At 36.7% G+C, this 18568-nt stretch overlaps 1 protein-coding gene across 1 annotated transcript in view; it reads left to right on the forward strand.

Moving 5' to 3' along the window:
* Window positions 1-17567, forward strand: part of alpl (alkaline phosphatase, biomineralization associated) — a 34466-nt gene extending 16899 nt beyond the window's left edge. Inside the window, 8 exon segments of the mRNA XM_030134070.1 lie at window positions 4592-4767; window positions 5018-5158; window positions 5304-5373; window positions 5493-5627; window positions 14695-14886; window positions 14994-15113; window positions 16488-16613; window positions 16616-17567. Coding sequence (XP_029989930.1) covers window positions 4592-4767; window positions 5018-5158; window positions 5304-5373; window positions 5493-5627; window positions 14695-14886; window positions 14994-15113; window positions 16488-16613; window positions 16616-16752 — 1097 coding nt within the window. The 3' untranslated portion in view covers window positions 16753-17567.
* Window positions 17568-18568: the final 1001 nt, after the last annotated feature.

Here is an 18568-nt window from a genome sequence, read left to right on the forward strand (position 1 = left end):
GCTTGCAAAGCAAAAGCAATACTCTGTTTACACACGGTAATAACAGATTTTCTAAGTTTGATGGACTTCATGGAAGACACACATATAAGGGATGAGAATCGATAAGAATTGAATGATTCCAATTCCATTATCGATTTTGCTTATCGATTCTCATTGGATAGGGAATAAAAGAGTACAAACGGGTGTGTCTGCATCAACTGTCTTTTATATTTCCATCTCTGCACAGAAAATATAACATACACAGTAGGGATGCACCGATACCGATACAAGTATCGGCTATCGAGTCCGATACTCAGTATGTGTACTTGTACTCGTACTTGTAAAAGTACTCCGATACAACCGCACTGATACCACTTATGGTAGCGTGATATTCGCGGTTAAGTGAAGCAGGTACGCGGCGGAGGAGTAATGTCAGCAGTGTGGAGATTTTTCAAAATAAATGATGGTGACAAAAGTAACGCTGACTGAAAGTAACGTTAAAAGACACAGATGGATATGGACGGAGTGTTCTGTCCATCCTCTGCGTACATTCCATCTGCTTTCCAGGTGCTCGCAGATGTGTACCCAGACGGGAACACCGGGAACCGTGGACGCAGAGGATCTGTTCAAAGAGTGACTGTGTGAGTTAGTGAAAAACTACTGACATATTTATAACATCTACCCTCATCAATATCAACATTAGTATCCACATTAGTGTTACCTCTGCCATCTCCATGTTTATTATTACTAACTTTCTTCTTTTCAAAAAACTTTACTTCGTGGTATTCGGCCAGTATCGTTAGTTAAGAGTGGCACCCCCTGGTGGATTGATTGAGAAACGCTCATTCCAACACATTAAATGTCACTTTGTTCCAGTCAGACTAATGACAATGACAATAAAGCACATTTTCAAAAGGAACTAAGAACTGTAATGAGATTATTAAGCTCTCATATTGGTACTCAGTATCAGCAAGTACTCAAATGTAAGTACTTGTACTTGGTCTGGAAAAAACTGGTATCGGTGCATTCCTAATATACAGGATGTACAAATCATAATAACAGATGATGCCGGGCCTGGTTCGGGGGGGGGGGGGGGGGGCACTGTACAGTGAAGCTGAAATTTAATATGCTTTACTAATTCCTCTATATCTCCCACTGTTGTAAACCTCATTTTCCTATTCCCTACCTTCGGAAAATTTTATTTGAGGGGCCACATGTAATTGTGGCCCTGGTGTCATCTTTTTAAATATAGCGATACTTTGGAGTGTGTCTGCCTCAACACCATGTTGGCTACGCTCTGAACCAAAATAATGCAGCATACATGTGACGTTATCATGCATGTGCAACAAAGGCAGAATCAATAAGTAGAATCGTTAAACAGGCAGGCAAACGATTCCAAGGAATTGAGCTACTGGGTACCAGTTCTCTAAAAGGACTGATTCTCGATTCCCATCCCTAATTAGGAACACATAAAGTCGCATGGGATGTAGAAAAACTGCTGTAAAAAGTTACCATCAAACACTTTACTTGCGTCATCAGATCCCAGCCACAGGATGAGGAGGTGTTAAAGGTCTTAAAGTCTTCAATTGAAACACGTGCATTTGGGATTTTTTTTTGTGTTTTTTTACCTGCAAGAATCATTTCAATGCTGCTTCTGTTAAATTCAGTGTTGCTCAAAAGCCTAATAGATGATGACCTTTGCTAAATCTCCCTCCGACGTGCAGATTTTCTGTAAGGCATTCGCTTTTCAGTGATACATCATGGCTGTATTTAATTTGCTTGAGCTCATGTTGTTCAACAAAACACTTTGAAGACCAAAAAAACAGAAGGCACTACAGTTAAATGAGGCTGAAAAATGAATGGAATTCTCTGTGTTTGGCAGAGGGGTTTCAGTTTGGAGGAGGTGAGGATCAGGGGGCATGTGTGTGTGCATGTGGGTGGGTTCAGGGATCACGGATAATAAGAAATCCAATCATTCCTCAGGGACGCGCTGGGCATCGGTTGACCTCCCGCACAAAGAAAATAAAAATAGAGGAGTGTTTTTTCATCAGTTCGTTTTACCAGATGGCCCTTTGCTGGCTTCTACTTGTGTTTCACTTTGTACATGCAGGCGAGATAAACAACGATAGGCTCTAAAGCTGAAATGATTAGGTCTAGTACCCTTTAAGGACCTGAATTTTCTTATAATCTGTGATACTAAAACATAAATTCATCAAAATAAAATTAGATGTGATTTAATTTTTGATCATTTTTATTGCAAAATATTTTAAAAGAAATGAAGCTGAAATCCTGAAACATTTTAACCAATGCTGACTGTTAAGAACATTTTACTCTGTTCATTAGAATGGCAGAGTAGAGGTGATGCTAAATAAAACAACACTTTTTTCTCTATGTTTGGCGGTCTCGTTTACATGTAAATAGTGTATGAAATCATGTGAATGCCTTCCGAAGTGAGGATTTGTACTCCAGGTTGAATGTATTTGTGAGATAAATGACAAGATTAGAAAATGTAAACATGTAAGTCTTTGTATTACCTACTCTAGTTCAGTGTTAGCATGGACACATCTGCCAGTGCTGTGAGGAAATTTATAGAAAATACAGAAGATACTTTGAGCATCTGAACCAATACTTAATTTAAAATGTATAAATTTAAGTTTATAACGTAACTTGTTGTTGGTGCTCACCTTCAAGACAGATTACAGCCTCTGCATCAGTTACGTCAATATTATCTGAATGTGCACAGTTCAAAGTCCAACAGACACACTGGTTTGTCCAAGCAGATCAGTTTGTACCAGTTTGTGGTCGATTTTGCATTGAAGTGTAGACAGACATCTCTTGCAAAGCCAGTCATGTTAACAGATTTTTTTTTAAATAACAGAAGAAGAAAATACAAAAAGAAGAAAGAAGAAATCTCTTATATTCATGTGGACAGGGAGGGGAACAGTGTTCAACATTTAAACTAATCCTTTCATTAGAAGCAGTGGTGTAGTGGTCCATGGAGAAGTGGGTATACTCTCAATTCTTGCCCCTTTTTTTTAAGTAGTCCAGAAAAACACCATTTTAGAAACAGTGACTATGTAAGACTTCTCTATTTAGTTTACCCAAAAATCCATCAGTAGTATTCGCTCACTATTATAAAATTATCATAACTTGATCAGGAACAGTTTGTAGGTTTTCCTAGTCACACAAGCAGCTGCATGAATGTCAGATACTACTGAATGATGCACATTAAGGGGAATTAGAAATGGGTATACCCAGTGCTGACTGAAAAATAGGTAGGTATACTCCGTATACCCCCGTATACCCTGGACTACACCACTGATTACGAGTTGTCCCATCCTTATGTAATTGTATAATCATTATGTTGCATCCAAATTTGTCACACTGACTTGGTTGACGTACATTGTCGGGATACAAGGCAGCCCTACATGGAAAAAATATATATAAATGACAAATAGTTCTACAAAAATAGTGAATGTTTCGACATAGAAGCTTTTATTGAAATGAATATATTCAGATATGACGTCTTTGTTATCACCAACATGTTGATTAGTATTTATGTAAATATGTAATTACACATTTTCTCTAAATGTATTGGAATCTAATTACATTTAGTCTGTAATTTAATTACAAACTACAACATGGTGGTGCAGTGGATAGCACTTGTGCCTCACAGCAAAAAGGTCCTGGGTTTGATTCTAACACCAGTCAATGGGGGTGGGACCTCTCTGTGAGGAGTTTGTATGTTCTCCCTGTGTTTGCATGGGTTCTTTCTGGGTACTCCGCTTCCTCCCACCATCCAAAGACATGCACTGATAGGTTAATCAGTTAATCTAAATTGCCCGTAGGTGTGAATGTGAGAGTGATTGTTTGTCTCTATATGTCAGTCCTGCGATGAACTGCAGGCATGTCCAGGGTGTACCCTGCCTTGGCCCATAAGTAGCCTTGGATAGGCTCCAGTGACCCCTGTGACCCTAGTGAGGATGAAGCGGGTTCAGAAAATGAATGAATGAATGAATTTAATTGCATGATGCCTGGTTGAATACTCTTGACAGTCTGTTATAGACCACTGCTGTTGTGTTCATAGACTAAAAATTCATAAATCAGCAAGATCATCTTAAGTCAGTCATTTTTATCCAGTTAGATATTTCTTTTGTAAGTAGCTGGTTCATATCCCTCTCTTATCTTTTATGTCCTGATTGGTGGAACTTAGAGGAGTTTTGTTACATCAACTCATGTCTTGGTTTCATGTTACATATAATTATGTTTTGAGAAATGTCAAAAGGATCTACCTACAGGTACAAATAAAGTAAACTGAATCTGATAAACTTAGAGATGCAGGAAAGGCCCGGGTCACCTTGACCTTATCCTTTACCTGGTTACTCCCCAACGCTGGGAACATTACATTCCTGATTAAACCAAAGCCAGGTTTTAACATATTCTTCAAACTGTCAAAGTCTGTTCATTGTTCTATTTCCTCTGTTATTATCTCGACCCCACAGCTCAGCGAGGCTATGGTGAAACACAAAAGGATATTTCAGACTTAAAGGTCCAGCCTCCACTTATCTCTTAATGCAGACTCTTCTCTTGTGTTTCCATGTATCTACTTCAGGCAAGTCGGTAGGAATAGTAACAACAACACGTGTGAACCACGCCACTCCCAGTGCCGCTTATGCTCACAGTGTGGACAGAGACTGGTACTCCGATAATGAGATGCCAGCCGAAGCTCTGCAGGACGGCTGCAGGGATATCGCACGACAACTCTTTGAAAACATCCCCAACATTGATGTGAGTCAAAATGTTACAGAATAGCAGCTACAGACATAGTAACTGTCATTTATATGCAATTTAGGATGTTGTCATGGACAGTGGAGTTAGATTTCATCCTAACATACGTAGTAATTTAGTATAATTATGAAAAACATGGAAAAAATTGGTAGCACAGCTAAAACGGGTCGCACGTCTTAAGTTTCCTAGTCAGTGAGGTCAGACCACCCATTGTACTCACACTGTGTAATTTTGTCATCCTGTTTTTTAGGTGATTATGGGTGGAGGACGAAAATACATGTTCCCCAAAAATGTGTCAGATGTAGAGTACCCCAACGTAGCAAAACACAGCGGAACACGCAAAGACGGAAGAAACCTGGTGCAGGAATGGCGTGACAGAATGGAGACACAAGTACAGTTGTTTGTCTTCTCTTACTCGCTCTTTTCGCTGTTCTTCCTCTTTTATCTCATCAATTCCGTTTACATATGCTGGAGTTCGAAGTGACGGTAGAGTATAGTTGTCACTCAGATTATGTCCTATTTTCTCAACTGTGCAGAAAGGCCATTATGTATGGAACAAGAAGCAGCTCTTATCACTGAACCCTAACAACGTGGATTACCTATTGGGTGAGTGTTATTATACAACTGTCATTGAAGTGTAAATGAAGAGCGGCATGTATGGATGTTTGCAAGGCTTATTTCCTGTGTGTAATATCCAATTTTTGTTTTTCTTTCTCTTATGTCAGGTCTCTTTGAACCTGGGGATTTGACGTATGATTTGGAGAGGAACACCGACACTGATCCTTCACTGACAGAGATGGTGGAGGTGGCTATCAAGATCCTGAGGAAGAACCCCAGTGGGTTTTACCTGCTGGTGGAAGGTGAGTTTGCTGACATTGACAAATGTACTTTCAGGCCAGGTTATAAAGGATGTGTCGGGCCCAGTACAGAAGAAATATTTGTCATGAAATGAGCGACAAGCTACAGCTACTTATGACCCTGTAATGGTGTGAAATGCTGCCAATTCAGACCACTGTAATGAGATGAGATGGTATTGAATTATTAAATATCAACAACTCTTGGGCTTCTGTTGTCATCACTGGCTTTTCAGGCTGTTTTGTAGCTGGATATAATTTGCTTGTTAAGCCCTGGGCCTTTTGTTTCCTGTCAGAATCATTTCAATCTAACACAAAACAATGGATTAGCTGATAGCCGAAGCTTCATTCATATAAAGCCAAGTAAGACAAAATTCTAGGGCTGTCAAAATTAACGCATTAACACAGATTAATCCATCATCATGATTAATCTGATTAAAAATTTAAATGCAATTAACCCATCTGCAACACAGCACAGGCAGCAGAACCAACCCATAAAGATGGAAGACGCTAAACAGCACGTTGGCCCTCTGGATGAAAATATGAGGACAAAAAATCCCCAAGACCAACAAAGTCGACCGACAAAAAGTATTATACACACTCTGCAGGAAGGAGTTTTCTTTTCGCCAAAGCATTTCCAGATTAAAATACCACATTAACGCAAAGCATATGTTAGTCGGGAATTCGGCTAACACTTTCAGGCTGTTTTGTAGCTGGATATAATTTGCTTGTTAAACCCTGGGCCTTTTGTTTCCTGTTAGAATCATTTCAGTCTAACGCAAAACAATGGATTAACTGATAGCTGAAGCTTCATTCATATAAAACCAAGTAATCAATTAAGACAAAATTCTAGGGCTGTCAAAATTAACACATTAACGTGAAATAATCCATCATAATGATTAATCTGATTAAACATTTAAACACAATGAACCCATATGCAGTGCAGAATGACTCTGAATGTCTTTGCCAATGCATTTGGGGCAGTTTGTCTAAGTTCAGTTAGCATCGCGCATGAACAAATGGTCTGTTGATCCGGTAGCAACAGGCAGCAGAACCACCCATAAAGATGGAAGATGCTAAACAGCACGTTGGCCCTCTGGATGGAAATATGAGGACAAAAAAACCCAAGATGGAACAGTCGACCGACACAAAGAATTATACACACTCTGGAGGAAGGAGTTTTCTTTTCACTGAAGCACTTCCATTTTAAAATACCACATTAATGCGAAGCATACGTTTGTTGCAGATTCTGCTAGCACTTTGGCACACACGTCGCCCAGCTTACAACAAACATGTTAAGTGGATATATATTCTCTTCTTTCTTGAGTCTGTTTGCTCATGCAAAATGAAATGTTAATTAATATAGATTAAAAATGAATATTTATTTGTGATTAATTAAAATTAATCCACAGCAACCCTGTGATTAATCTGATTAAAATTTTAATTGTTTGAAAGTACTACAAAATGTGTAATCATTGTGTCATAATGCAACCTTTATTTTTGCTCTTAGGCTCATTCAGTGAGTTTTATCAGTAGAGAAATAATACTTGTACTATTGGATCTGCTTAGTGGTAGCTAACACTTAGCTTAGCACTGCAAAATTTGTCGAACTGGTGTTTTGTTTATGAAATTGTTCATGACATACGCTGGTCCTGGAGTGTTAGTTTGTATTAGATATTTGCCCATGTTTTGCCAGTTGTTTAGATTGTAACCTGTTATCAGACAATTGGTTTTATTGAACTTTTAAGTGACATTCTTCTGGTACATGGACGTATAGCATGTAGATATAGCTACAAGCATTGCATAGCGTTACCACGGCAACACAAATAAAAAACGTGGCTGTCCCTGGTGCTGGTTCAACCAGGCTTAAGAGACTACAACATGAATGAGGACTGAGTTATTTGCTACACTTTCACCTCTTGTATTTATTGTGGCCATTTCTCAATATGCATTCTTGTCTGTTCTTCTGTTCTTGCGTTCTCGTGAAACGTCATCAGTCGCAGCCCAAGTACTGTTCCATTTGCAAGTTCGCAAAAACCAAGAACAAATGGAATACCTGGATGTTGTTCTTGTCAGCTAGCTTAAACCAGGATGCACTGGTTGGTGACTCGTGTAGCTGGGAAATAATTCCCATGATGCAATTCATGACAGCCCAGCCGTGAGCCCACCAGGACCTGGACGGCTGTACCCAGCTGAACCGACGAAATGTATTGCAATTTTGAAAAATATACAAAATGTATAAATGACATGTAAATACTTGTACAAATGTATTGAAATCAAATCCAGTGACACTGCGGTGATTTGAGAGAAATACGATATGGAGCAGATGGTGGAAATACAGCAGAGACAGAGATGAAGGTTCACAAGTACCAGCCGTTAAATTACAGATAGACTTGCATTCTTAGGAAGTACGTTCTCTGAGATCGTTCTTACCTAAACCGTATTCTGTATTCTTGGTGTTGAGAAATGGTCTGTGACCGCAAAAACAAAATGGCACTCAAACTATCTCAGTAAGAGGTGCTGGTGTTACTGTCACTAAATGAGAAAACACACACTACTGAGACAAGCTTTACTGGGAAACATGTAAGAGGAGCGCACTAAGCACTGTCTTAGGTTACCTCTATTTTCCTTAAAAGCATTACTTTTGCTGTTTACACCCAGTTTATTGTTATTATTAAACCTTTATTTAACCAGGTTGGTCCCATTGAGATGGAAGATCTCTTTTTCAAGGGAGACCTGGTCAATACGGCAGCGATACAGTCACATACTTAGAGTTCACAATAATAAAAGCACTTGCAAACACAAAAAGAAACCACTCATACAATCAACTGAAACATTTATAGAGCAACGGCCTGGATTCAAGAGATTTCACTCAGTGTTTGTAGATGGAGCTCAGATTGAAACTTGTTCCAGGAGCTGAAAAGCTAAAAGATTTCTTTCCAAATTCAGTCCTTAGCTTTGGACGTGTTCATTGAGCAGAGATTGTAAGTGCCATAAAACTGTGGTGTTTGAGGATGCCTGCTGCTGAACCTGTTTTACTTTGGAAAATCCTGGTTTTTGTTCAATGTGGTTAACAGAAAAGGAGACTTTTAGAAACAAGGACAATCTGCATTTTGTCATGGTGCTAATAATTAATTACATTTAGTAGGTGAGCTGAAATTCAATGAGTATACAACAAACTCAACTGCATTATCGGTTCCTCTCATCATGTATTTGAGGTGTGTTAGGATAGATGGAGATTCATTCTGAAACTTTGCTGAAATACTTGTGCGGATGGTGGGCATTTTTATTTTTAACAGGTGTTTTAGAGGAAGTTGGTGTGGAACTTGTGTGGTAACTTTAAATAAAAAGTTAACAAGGTGAACCTCCAGAATCTTTATGTTTTTTATTTAAATTTCAATCTGTCATGTTTTCACCCCGTTTTATTTCAGGTTGTTTTTTTTTTCACTCAGACTGAAGGTCAAAGGACAGAAAGTGTTGTACACTGAACATATTGTAAAGACTGAGGTCAATCTCTGAATTGTCATATTAGCACATTCAAGTTACACTGAATTGATTTGAGTTGAATTGAAGTTTTGCAGAAACTTTCAGACCAGTCAATGCAACTCAATCTGCATTGCATAAGATAATGCAAGCAACAATAATAATTATGTAAATAATAATAATAATTATGAAATAAAACACAGAATCAGTCCGTTTCAGTGAAACTGTAAAGTTCCAATTTAAAGGGGTCATATTTATCTAAACCCCCTTTTTTTAGTCTTTGGTTCATTTATTTGTGTATTTGGACCCTAATAGTTAATAAAGTTTGAATTTGAACCCTCCAGGTGTTGCAAAGCTATCTTTATATTCATTCCAGCAAAAATGTAGTGGATTTCTACAACCCCTCTCAATTCCTGCTTAATTTGTTACGTTTACAACTAGTTACATCACGTCATATGCACTTATAAGGCAAGGTTGTAATAGTTTTGGATTTTTCATTATAATTTTGTTTTATTTAGTTTGGACTTTTTTTTTCTCTAATTCAGTTAGTTTTAATTATTTTTTAGAGCAGGTTTGCTAGTTTTTATTAGTTTTCATCATTTTCTAAATGCCTAGTTTTAGTTTTTTTTATATCTTTTATCTTCATCGCCGTTCAAGTAAATCCCATACAGGACTCTGCTGCTTTCTCCCAACTTTAGTCTCCATGTTTCCAGGTAGAGTGGAGAAGAGAAGACGACTGTAAACGACAAGTGACAAGAAGTGACAGACCGTTAAATATCATAAGGTGTCAGCAGCTAAAATTATTCGAGGGAAATAAATTGATTTTGTATCAATTCAACATTGACAAAGACGAAAACGAAAACGAAGGGAATTTTATCCATAATTTGTATACGTTTTAGTTAGTTTTGTAAGCACACAATACAGTTTCAGTTAGTTAGCGTTTTTTCTTTTAATCATAATTTTTATTTATTTCAGTTAACGAAAATGTTTTTTCAATTCTAGTTTTCGTCATTTTGTTAGTTTTCATTAACGATAATAACCTTGAAATAAGGTCAAGACTTCTGACAAACATTTTTCCAAATAACTGTTTATCAGCAGCGGCGGTTGTAGTAAAAACTGAAAATATGTCCAAACTTCAAGCAAGTGGCTTGTCAGAGCTTACAGTCAACAACCTGAAAGGGGGTGGGGTCATGTGCATTTAAAGGGCCAGAACTCAAAATGACTTTTTTCATGTCATTACTCAGAAATAGGGTTGAAGATGGACCTGTGGAGTTTAATTAATGAAGTATTCAGACCCAAGTATAGCATTTACAGTTTATGTAGACCACAGGGAAATGTTTTAAAATGCGTAATTCCATTTAAAAAAAGCAAAATCACTCCTTTAACAGAGTAAAATAAATACAGATGGTAGCAGTAAAATAATTACAAGACAAAATAAATAATTGACCCAGAGAAGTTAAAACTCATCACTTTCACAGTTAATGAAAACAACACTAGTGAAGACTGACTTGTATAGTTAATCAGTCCCATCTGCTGACTGACAAAGGAGGAAAATGTGTAGTTCGAAGTAAATGCCAGTTCTAAATTGCTCAAGAAAATAAAAACTAAAATGAAAAAGCTTTGAAATATATTTTATGACATTGTGGTCATAACTTATATAGTGCACAGTAAAAAATAATGAAGCTAATTATTATTTTAGAGACAACAGGGACCATGTGGAAATGTAGTTTATGCTCTAATTAGCAGTGAATTTGTTCATGAAACATCCCTAAAAACACTGGTGCTCAAAGTTCATTGACTTGATTCTGTTGACTGGTCTGCCATCATTTCAGTTTTAATGTAATATTTAATACCTTTAATAAATTCAATGAAACATCAGTGTAGAGTTGGATCAAAGCAAACTATTTCCTTTCATTCTTTTCTCTGGCCGCCGACTTCACTTAAGTGTCTGTCCAAAGGCAACATGTGCGGAAATAAAACAAAAAAAACCCCAACACCTATGAAACAGTAAGTGTTTGCTGTAACATTCAGAACTTTTTACATGGAATCAATATTAACCCTTTCATGCATGAATTATTAGGACCTTAGTCAACATTTTTTTCTCGAGTGTTTTCATTCCTCTTTAGGCATGAAAAAAACAATGCAAATTAATTTTTTTATGAACCTATTTTTCGTGGATTCACAGATGTCCACTCAGCTGGACACCATGCATTTAATTTTTGAAACAAAGAAACATGTATTTAAAACTCATCATCAGAAAGTGATATGCTGTGTGAAAACTATGAAATAAAAACATTTTTAATGTCGCTAATTCCTAAATCGCTAATGTTTTCTCACATTTTATCATACTCTAATATTAGTTATTACTCATTTCATGGAGATAAAATCCTCCTGAGACCCAGGAATTTGACAGTTTTAGCTTTTTTACATTAAAAAATTGTCTTGATTGGAAACTGCATAATGCAACAGTTTTTTCAGATACATTTTTAAAATAATTTTTATTGATTGATTGATTTTTTTAATGGAATGTCCTTTGTAATGCACAGCATCTTTTAAGTAAAACTGTCAAATTTTTGCCCCCTGCAGAGGACAAAATGCATTGCTGGGTCTCAGGAGGAAATGCCAAAAAAAACCCAAAACCTTTTTGTTTCAGGAAACTGTTAATTACAGTCTAATAACAATTAGCAATTGAATTATACACTTAAACATGTTACTGCAGATCAGGTTTATCATAAGCAGCAAAGTTACAATAATTGTATGAACTGCAGTGTTTGGGAGGATGCATAAGCATCCACTGTGTTGGCTGATATGCAAGTAAAACAACAAAACCTATGAATATACAAGAGAACAGCTGTGGAATAACTGTCCACTGTAGTGACCACTATGCATGAAAGGGTTAAAAGACTCAGAGGCATTAGGGAAATAAAAGAAAGGGTTTTATGTGATGCTTAAAGTAACACTAAATGAATCGAGGAAAATCAGTCTGATTATAGAATACTGCAAAGACCAGAGAGGTAACATGATAAACATAGGTTTTATTGAGTCTAATTGATGTTATCAGAGTTTATTCCAAAAACAAATAAATGTTGTGTGTGGCCGGTGAAAACTGTTTACAGCCAGAAAAGGAAAACATCTTTATTTGAAAAGGTAGAAAACTTTAAATTCAGGAACTGTAAATAGTGGAGCTGCACCAAAGCCTGGGTTACGTAACATATTTATCATTTCCATTACACGAAGTTCCATAGTTCGCTGTTGCATAATCCAAGTATGACAGATCAGTGTTCTGTCTCTTAGTTACAGAGTAATTTGGACAACTTGTACATTGAAATGTTGGAAAAACCCACAAGGAAGAGGAACTATCTGGATGAGACTGGATACAGATTTTTTGGCAACTTTTAGATCATTTTGGCCGATTTAAAGAAAGATTTTGAGAATACTGAGAATAAAGTGTTACTTACGGGATATATGTTTACACTTTACAATAAGGGTCCAAAAAGCATTCATTAATGGTCACCTATGGTTAAGTAATGCTTATGAGCCATTCATTTATTAAAGGTTAGGTCAGGTTACTATAATGTTAGCCCGAGCTCCAGCCCAGTTTCCCAGTGACCTCTCACCCAAACATGAGCTCCCTGTGCTTGGCCACAGGACCGACCAGCCCGGCACCAGTACCGGCAATGACAACAGCAATGGCACTGGTACCAATGATGGCAACTGGTACCTGCAATGGCACTGGGAACGAAGTAGCAGGCAGTTGCCCTTCTGAATCCCATTAGTAAATGATTACTAGAGACATTATTCATGGCTTACTAATATATAAACACTGTGTTAATTGATGCTGAGTAGTGCATACATAATGATAACTAATGACATTATTCAACTTATTTATTTTTTTTACACATATCTTTATTAAGGTTTTAACACATTACATATATTTTCTGACATGAAATGATAATATTGTGTGGGTCTCTTAAACATAAATCCCCAACCCCCCCCCCCCCCCCCCCCCCCACCCCCCCCGGACCCCCGGACCACCTCTGAATTTTGAAACAGCTGGGAAAGTAGATACCATAAAATAATACTTGACTTGAATACTTCTCAACATCCATTTTTTATATCTGATACTAGGTATGTAATGATATGAAAATTTCATGTCACGGTTATTATGACCAAAATTATCACGGTTATCATTATTATCGTGGTATTATTGAAATTGGGCTCAAAATGTTCAAAAAGTACTCTTACACACACTGAAATAATTTAACCAAGTTGTATTTAAGTAAATAAATAACTAAAATAACTGGCGCAATGTACCTTCTGTTGGCAGAAACATTCAAATATTAACCCTTAGCGGTCTGAGCCTTTTTTGGCTGTTTTTCAGTACTTTTGAAAAATGTATATGCTTTATTGCATAAATAACACAAAGATGCTTAACGAACCTTTTCAAAGACTTTAAAAGTGAATATTGGTTCCAAATATTAGGTATATAAAATCAAAATTGCAATAAATTAAAACTATACTCAAATATTTGACATAAAAGCAGATCTTTACAAAGGCGTTTTTTCCCCTAAAAGTGCGGTAATCAAACACGGTTATCATGAGAATTAGAATTTAAACGGTAATACCAACCATCTGCAATTTTACCGTGGTTTATCGTTATACCGGTAATCATTACATCCCTATCTGATACATAATCAAACATCATTTAACAAAAAAAAAAAAAAAGAAAAAAAAAGGGGGGTATGGTGTCATTTTATAACTTATGATGATAAGATTATCAGGTCTTGATTCTAAAAATTTTAGAAATGAATTCCATATCTTGTGGAAGATATGAGTTTTTCATTTAATTGTGTATATGAGCCTTTCAATAGCTCTGCAGGATGAGAGTTCTGCAATCCATGAATTCAACGAACAATCAACATTTTTCCAATGTATAGCTATAAGACGCTTTGCATGTATTAGACAGAGGTTCACCAGCCTACTCGTATGAGTTCTAAGGGCTAAAGTTTCTGGAATAAGACCTAGAATACAGATCTCCAGGCACATTGGGATTTCTTTGACTATAATATTGGAAATTGTGTTAATTATCCTTCTCCAAAATTCTTACATATGTTCACATGTCCATATACAGAGATACAAGGTACCTCTCTCGATTTCCACATTTTATACAGGGGTCTGGGAAACTTTTATTAATGCTTAATAATTTATTAACTAACTTTGAGTAGTAAACATTAATTAATGGCTTATTAATACATTACCTAATATGTTACCTAATGCTAAGTAATACATAATAATGATTGATAATATATTATTAAACAGTTAATTAATGCTTAATAATGCGCTAACTAATGCTAATTAAAGGACCCTTATTGTAAAGTGTTACTCATTGACTATATAACTAATACCCCACAGTCTCAGATAACAAATGGGATTCTTTCAGTCGGAGATTGAGTATGAATTTAGTGTAACATTTTGATTCATCTGCTGGCCTTAAAGTCCTTCTGTTCTCTCGAATGAGCTTAATATTACCTATAATGGATTCATATGTGATACAAATGGAAATGAATGGGACTGTTTTCTCCCCCTCCAGGAGGTCGTATTGACCACGGACACCATGAAGGCAAAGCCAAGCAGGCTTTACATGAAGCTGTGGAAATGGACCGGGCCATCGGCAGAGCAGACCTCATGACCAGCACCCACGATACGATGACCGTAGTCACTGCTGACCACTCGCACATGTTCAACTTCGGAGGTTACACACCCAGAGGAAACATAATTTTCGGTGTGTAGCGATGAAGACGCCAGAGTAATTGACCTGTTTTAACTGATAATGGTGTGACTTCGGTCTGATTTTCAGAGGAAAAATCCAGTAATGATTGTTTTTCTCAGGTCTGGCCCCGATGCTGAGTGATGTTGATCAAAAGCCCTTCACCTCCATCTTATATGGGAATGGACCAGGATACAAAACCATAAACGGTGTTAGAGAGAACGTCTCCACTATTGATTACCGTAAGTAATGTATGTAGGGACTAAAGATGGAAATTTGCCTGGGCTATAATCTTTTGTATTGACACATATTGTGTTTATTAATATGCACTAACTCTTTGAAAATAAATAAATAAACTTCAAACTTCAAGTAAAGTAAATTACACTGCAGGCTGTTGTATATCTTTGTCAGGAACAGTATATAAGTAAGGATGAAAAATTAAACTCAAGTTTTGCACAAACTTCTAAATTCTTTGGAAATGCAACATCCTTTTTTGCTGTCAGTGTTCCTTCAACCTCTTTGTCTCTGTTTGTCAAACTTTATTAAAATACACCATTAACACAGTGAATATGACATGACAAATGACTATCAGGATCATTTCAAAAGGTTTTGTCTCACAGTGATGCCACATAAACTACCCCCACAAGAAGGAACTACAGTAGTGGAAAAAAAATATTTGATCGCAATTATCTTTTTATGTATCCTACTTTTTGTGGTTGTTGTTTCAGCTGGTTCTGGAATACAGAACAAGTTGTTTGTCGTTTGAAGACACGTCTTTTTCACATTTTTACTATTTATTTGCCCTATTAAATTAATCTTTTATTTGAATCCAATTGAAGAAAATAATTGATAGATTAATCAATTACAAAAATAATCAATAGCTGCAGCTGTAAAAGGTATACAACAATAATCCTTAAAAGCATCTCAAAGAAGAACCCGATTCAATCAGTTTGACAAACATCTATGTCCAGATTTATCCTTTTCCCATTTAAAATGACCTTGAATGGATTTTAAAGAGACCAAAATTTCTACATGCTACCATTATACCCCTGGTTGGGGGGTGGGGGTGGATACCAGGGGTTCTGTCCATCCTTCTGAGATTTTTGTTCAACCAGTTTCTCAGACACCATTCACCTGATTCTTATCAAACTTGACCCACATGTTCTTTACTGCTAGTAGAGGTGCAGTCCACAGTTTGACAGGTGAATTGCAATTTTGTTTTTTTTTGTACAAATTTCAACTTAGAAAAATTGTCCAACAGATTTCTCAGACATTATTCCCCCAACTCTATTCAAAATTTCACATATACAGTATGTTCTTTGCCTTTCTCTCAATTTTTGCATTTTTCCAAAAGTTTTGAAAAATTTGTTAAACGATGAAAGTTAAGACTACATAACTAACCCCTGGGTCGACAGGGTATCGGTGAGCAGGAGGGGCAAACTGGGGGTATTAGTAATCTCTGCTCACTTTTTCCTTTGTTTACATTTAGACATAAGCCCTTTGTAAATGCTCACATTTGGACTTTTAATTGTGAGTGGGTTAATTTACATATGTTTCCATTCATAGTTCAGGAAGTTAAAACAGTGCGTCTCCCTTTTTTTTTTTTTTTCTTCCAGAGGACAATAACTACCAGGCCCAGGCGGCTGTCCCTCTGAACACGGAGACCCACGGGGGAGAGGACGTGGCGGTGTTTGCCAAAGGGCCCCTGGCTCACCTACTGCACGGGGTCCACGAGCAGAACTACATCCCCACGTAATGGCATATGCAGCCTGCATCGGCCAAAACAGGGAACACTGTTTGTCAAAAAGCGGGACCGCCGGTTTACATCCCGTCCTCTCCAGTATTTTAGCCCTTCTCACAGTCACTCAACTGATCTGCTGACCTTCCTCCTTCACCCTCCTCTTCCTCCAGTAATCTTGTTCACACCCCTGTTTTATCCACTCGTACATTTAAACACTTTAATTTTTTTTTTTTTTCTAATTTCTTAAAATGTTATACTATTTGTGATGGGATAATGGGCAAGGGCACTTTAATGTCTTAAAATTAATCAATAAAAAGCTACTATTTTCATTCTTTTCACGTAGACACCTCACACAGTTTGTAAAAAGGTAGTGAAATGATTGGTCTCCCCAGATACACTGTTAAGAGGAAGTAAAACGTGGTGTTACTGAGGTCACCGCATTCTATGTCTATTGAATAATTTTTGTTTAACAATTTAGGCTTGAATAGATAGATTGGCCTTGAATTTCTCTGGACATGTTTCATATTTCAAAAGAATCTACCTCATGCACAGGGTCTCTCATGTTTAATGTGTTACAAAAGACACATTTTTACGCCAAAATCAGAGGCAACTGAATGTACAGTACTTAAGAAATAAAAGGAAGGTGAATTTCATGTCATACACCTTGTGCACACTCGTGAAAAGCACTGGAAAAAGAAAAGCGGCATTGATATGTTGTAAACTGATGTGTTTGTGCCTCAATAGTTTAGTCACATTTGGTGATTAAGTCACCCCACTTTATCCCATTAAATACAAGAAGTTGTAGAGTAGAAATGTACAAAATGATGTTAAAACAGTGCTATCAAAACCTAGTTATCCACTGCAGAGAGTGGCAAGTTTGGCTCAACTGTATAAATTCCTGCCCGATTCATTTCATGGTTTTAATTGTTACAAATAAATAAATGAGGGAAACTGAGCAAATGTCTTCTTTGATTGTGTGAAGAAAGTTAATGCTGTTTGAATGAAACAACTGATCATTTTGCACATATAATTTACTGTAATCCTCTTAACCCTGTCATGCATACTGGTCACTACAGTGGACAGTTATTCTGCAGCTGTTCTTATGTATATTCATGGATTTTGTTGTTTTAGTTCCATATCAGCCAACACAGTGGACGCTTATGCATCCTCCCATACACTGCAATTCGTACCATTACTGTAACTATGCTGTTCTTGATAAACCTGATCTGCACGAGGTTCGAAACACAGTAATGTCCCGTCAGAGAGCAAAATTTAATTGATTGCCATTCCAACGTTTATTTCAATATAAAGTAGCTTCTTGTTTTGGATAGTCCCTTATGGTCCAACTAAAGCAAAAATGAATTTAAAAGTAAAATGTGGGTCATTTAGCAAGACTAATCTGTCAAATTGTCTCTAAAATGTCCTGTCAGAGAGATTTCAAATACCATGTTTTGACTCACTAACATGTTTGAGTGTAAATCAATTGTTAATTGTTATTAGATTGTAATTAACAGTTTTGTTGGGGTTTTTTTGTACATTATCTCCATGAAGTGAGTAATAACTAGTATTAAAGAATGTTAAAATGTGAGAAAACATCTGATTAGTAGCATTAAAAATGTTGTTATGTCATAGTTTTCACACAGTATATTGTTTTGCTTCTAAAATCAAATGCATGGTGTCCAGCTGAGTTTACATTTTTGTAACTCCATGAAAGATAGATTACAAAAATTTCAATCGTATTGTGTATTCATGCTTGAAGAGGAATAATAACACTTGGGGGAAAAAAAAATCTTGATTAAGGTTCTCAGAATTCATGCATTAAAGGGTTGAATATCAAAAATGGTGTTAGTTTTTCTAACTATGTTGTAGGTTACAGCACTGGTTCCCAACCTTTTTTGGCTCCTGACCCCATTTTAACATCACAAATTACTGGCGATCCCAGACATTCAAAACGGA

Source organism: Sphaeramia orbicularis, chromosome 5 (genome assembly GCF_902148855.1).
Source record: "Sphaeramia orbicularis chromosome 5, fSphaOr1.1, whole genome shotgun sequence".
Lineage (NCBI taxonomy): Eukaryota > Metazoa > Chordata > Actinopteri > Kurtiformes > Apogonidae > Sphaeramia > Sphaeramia orbicularis.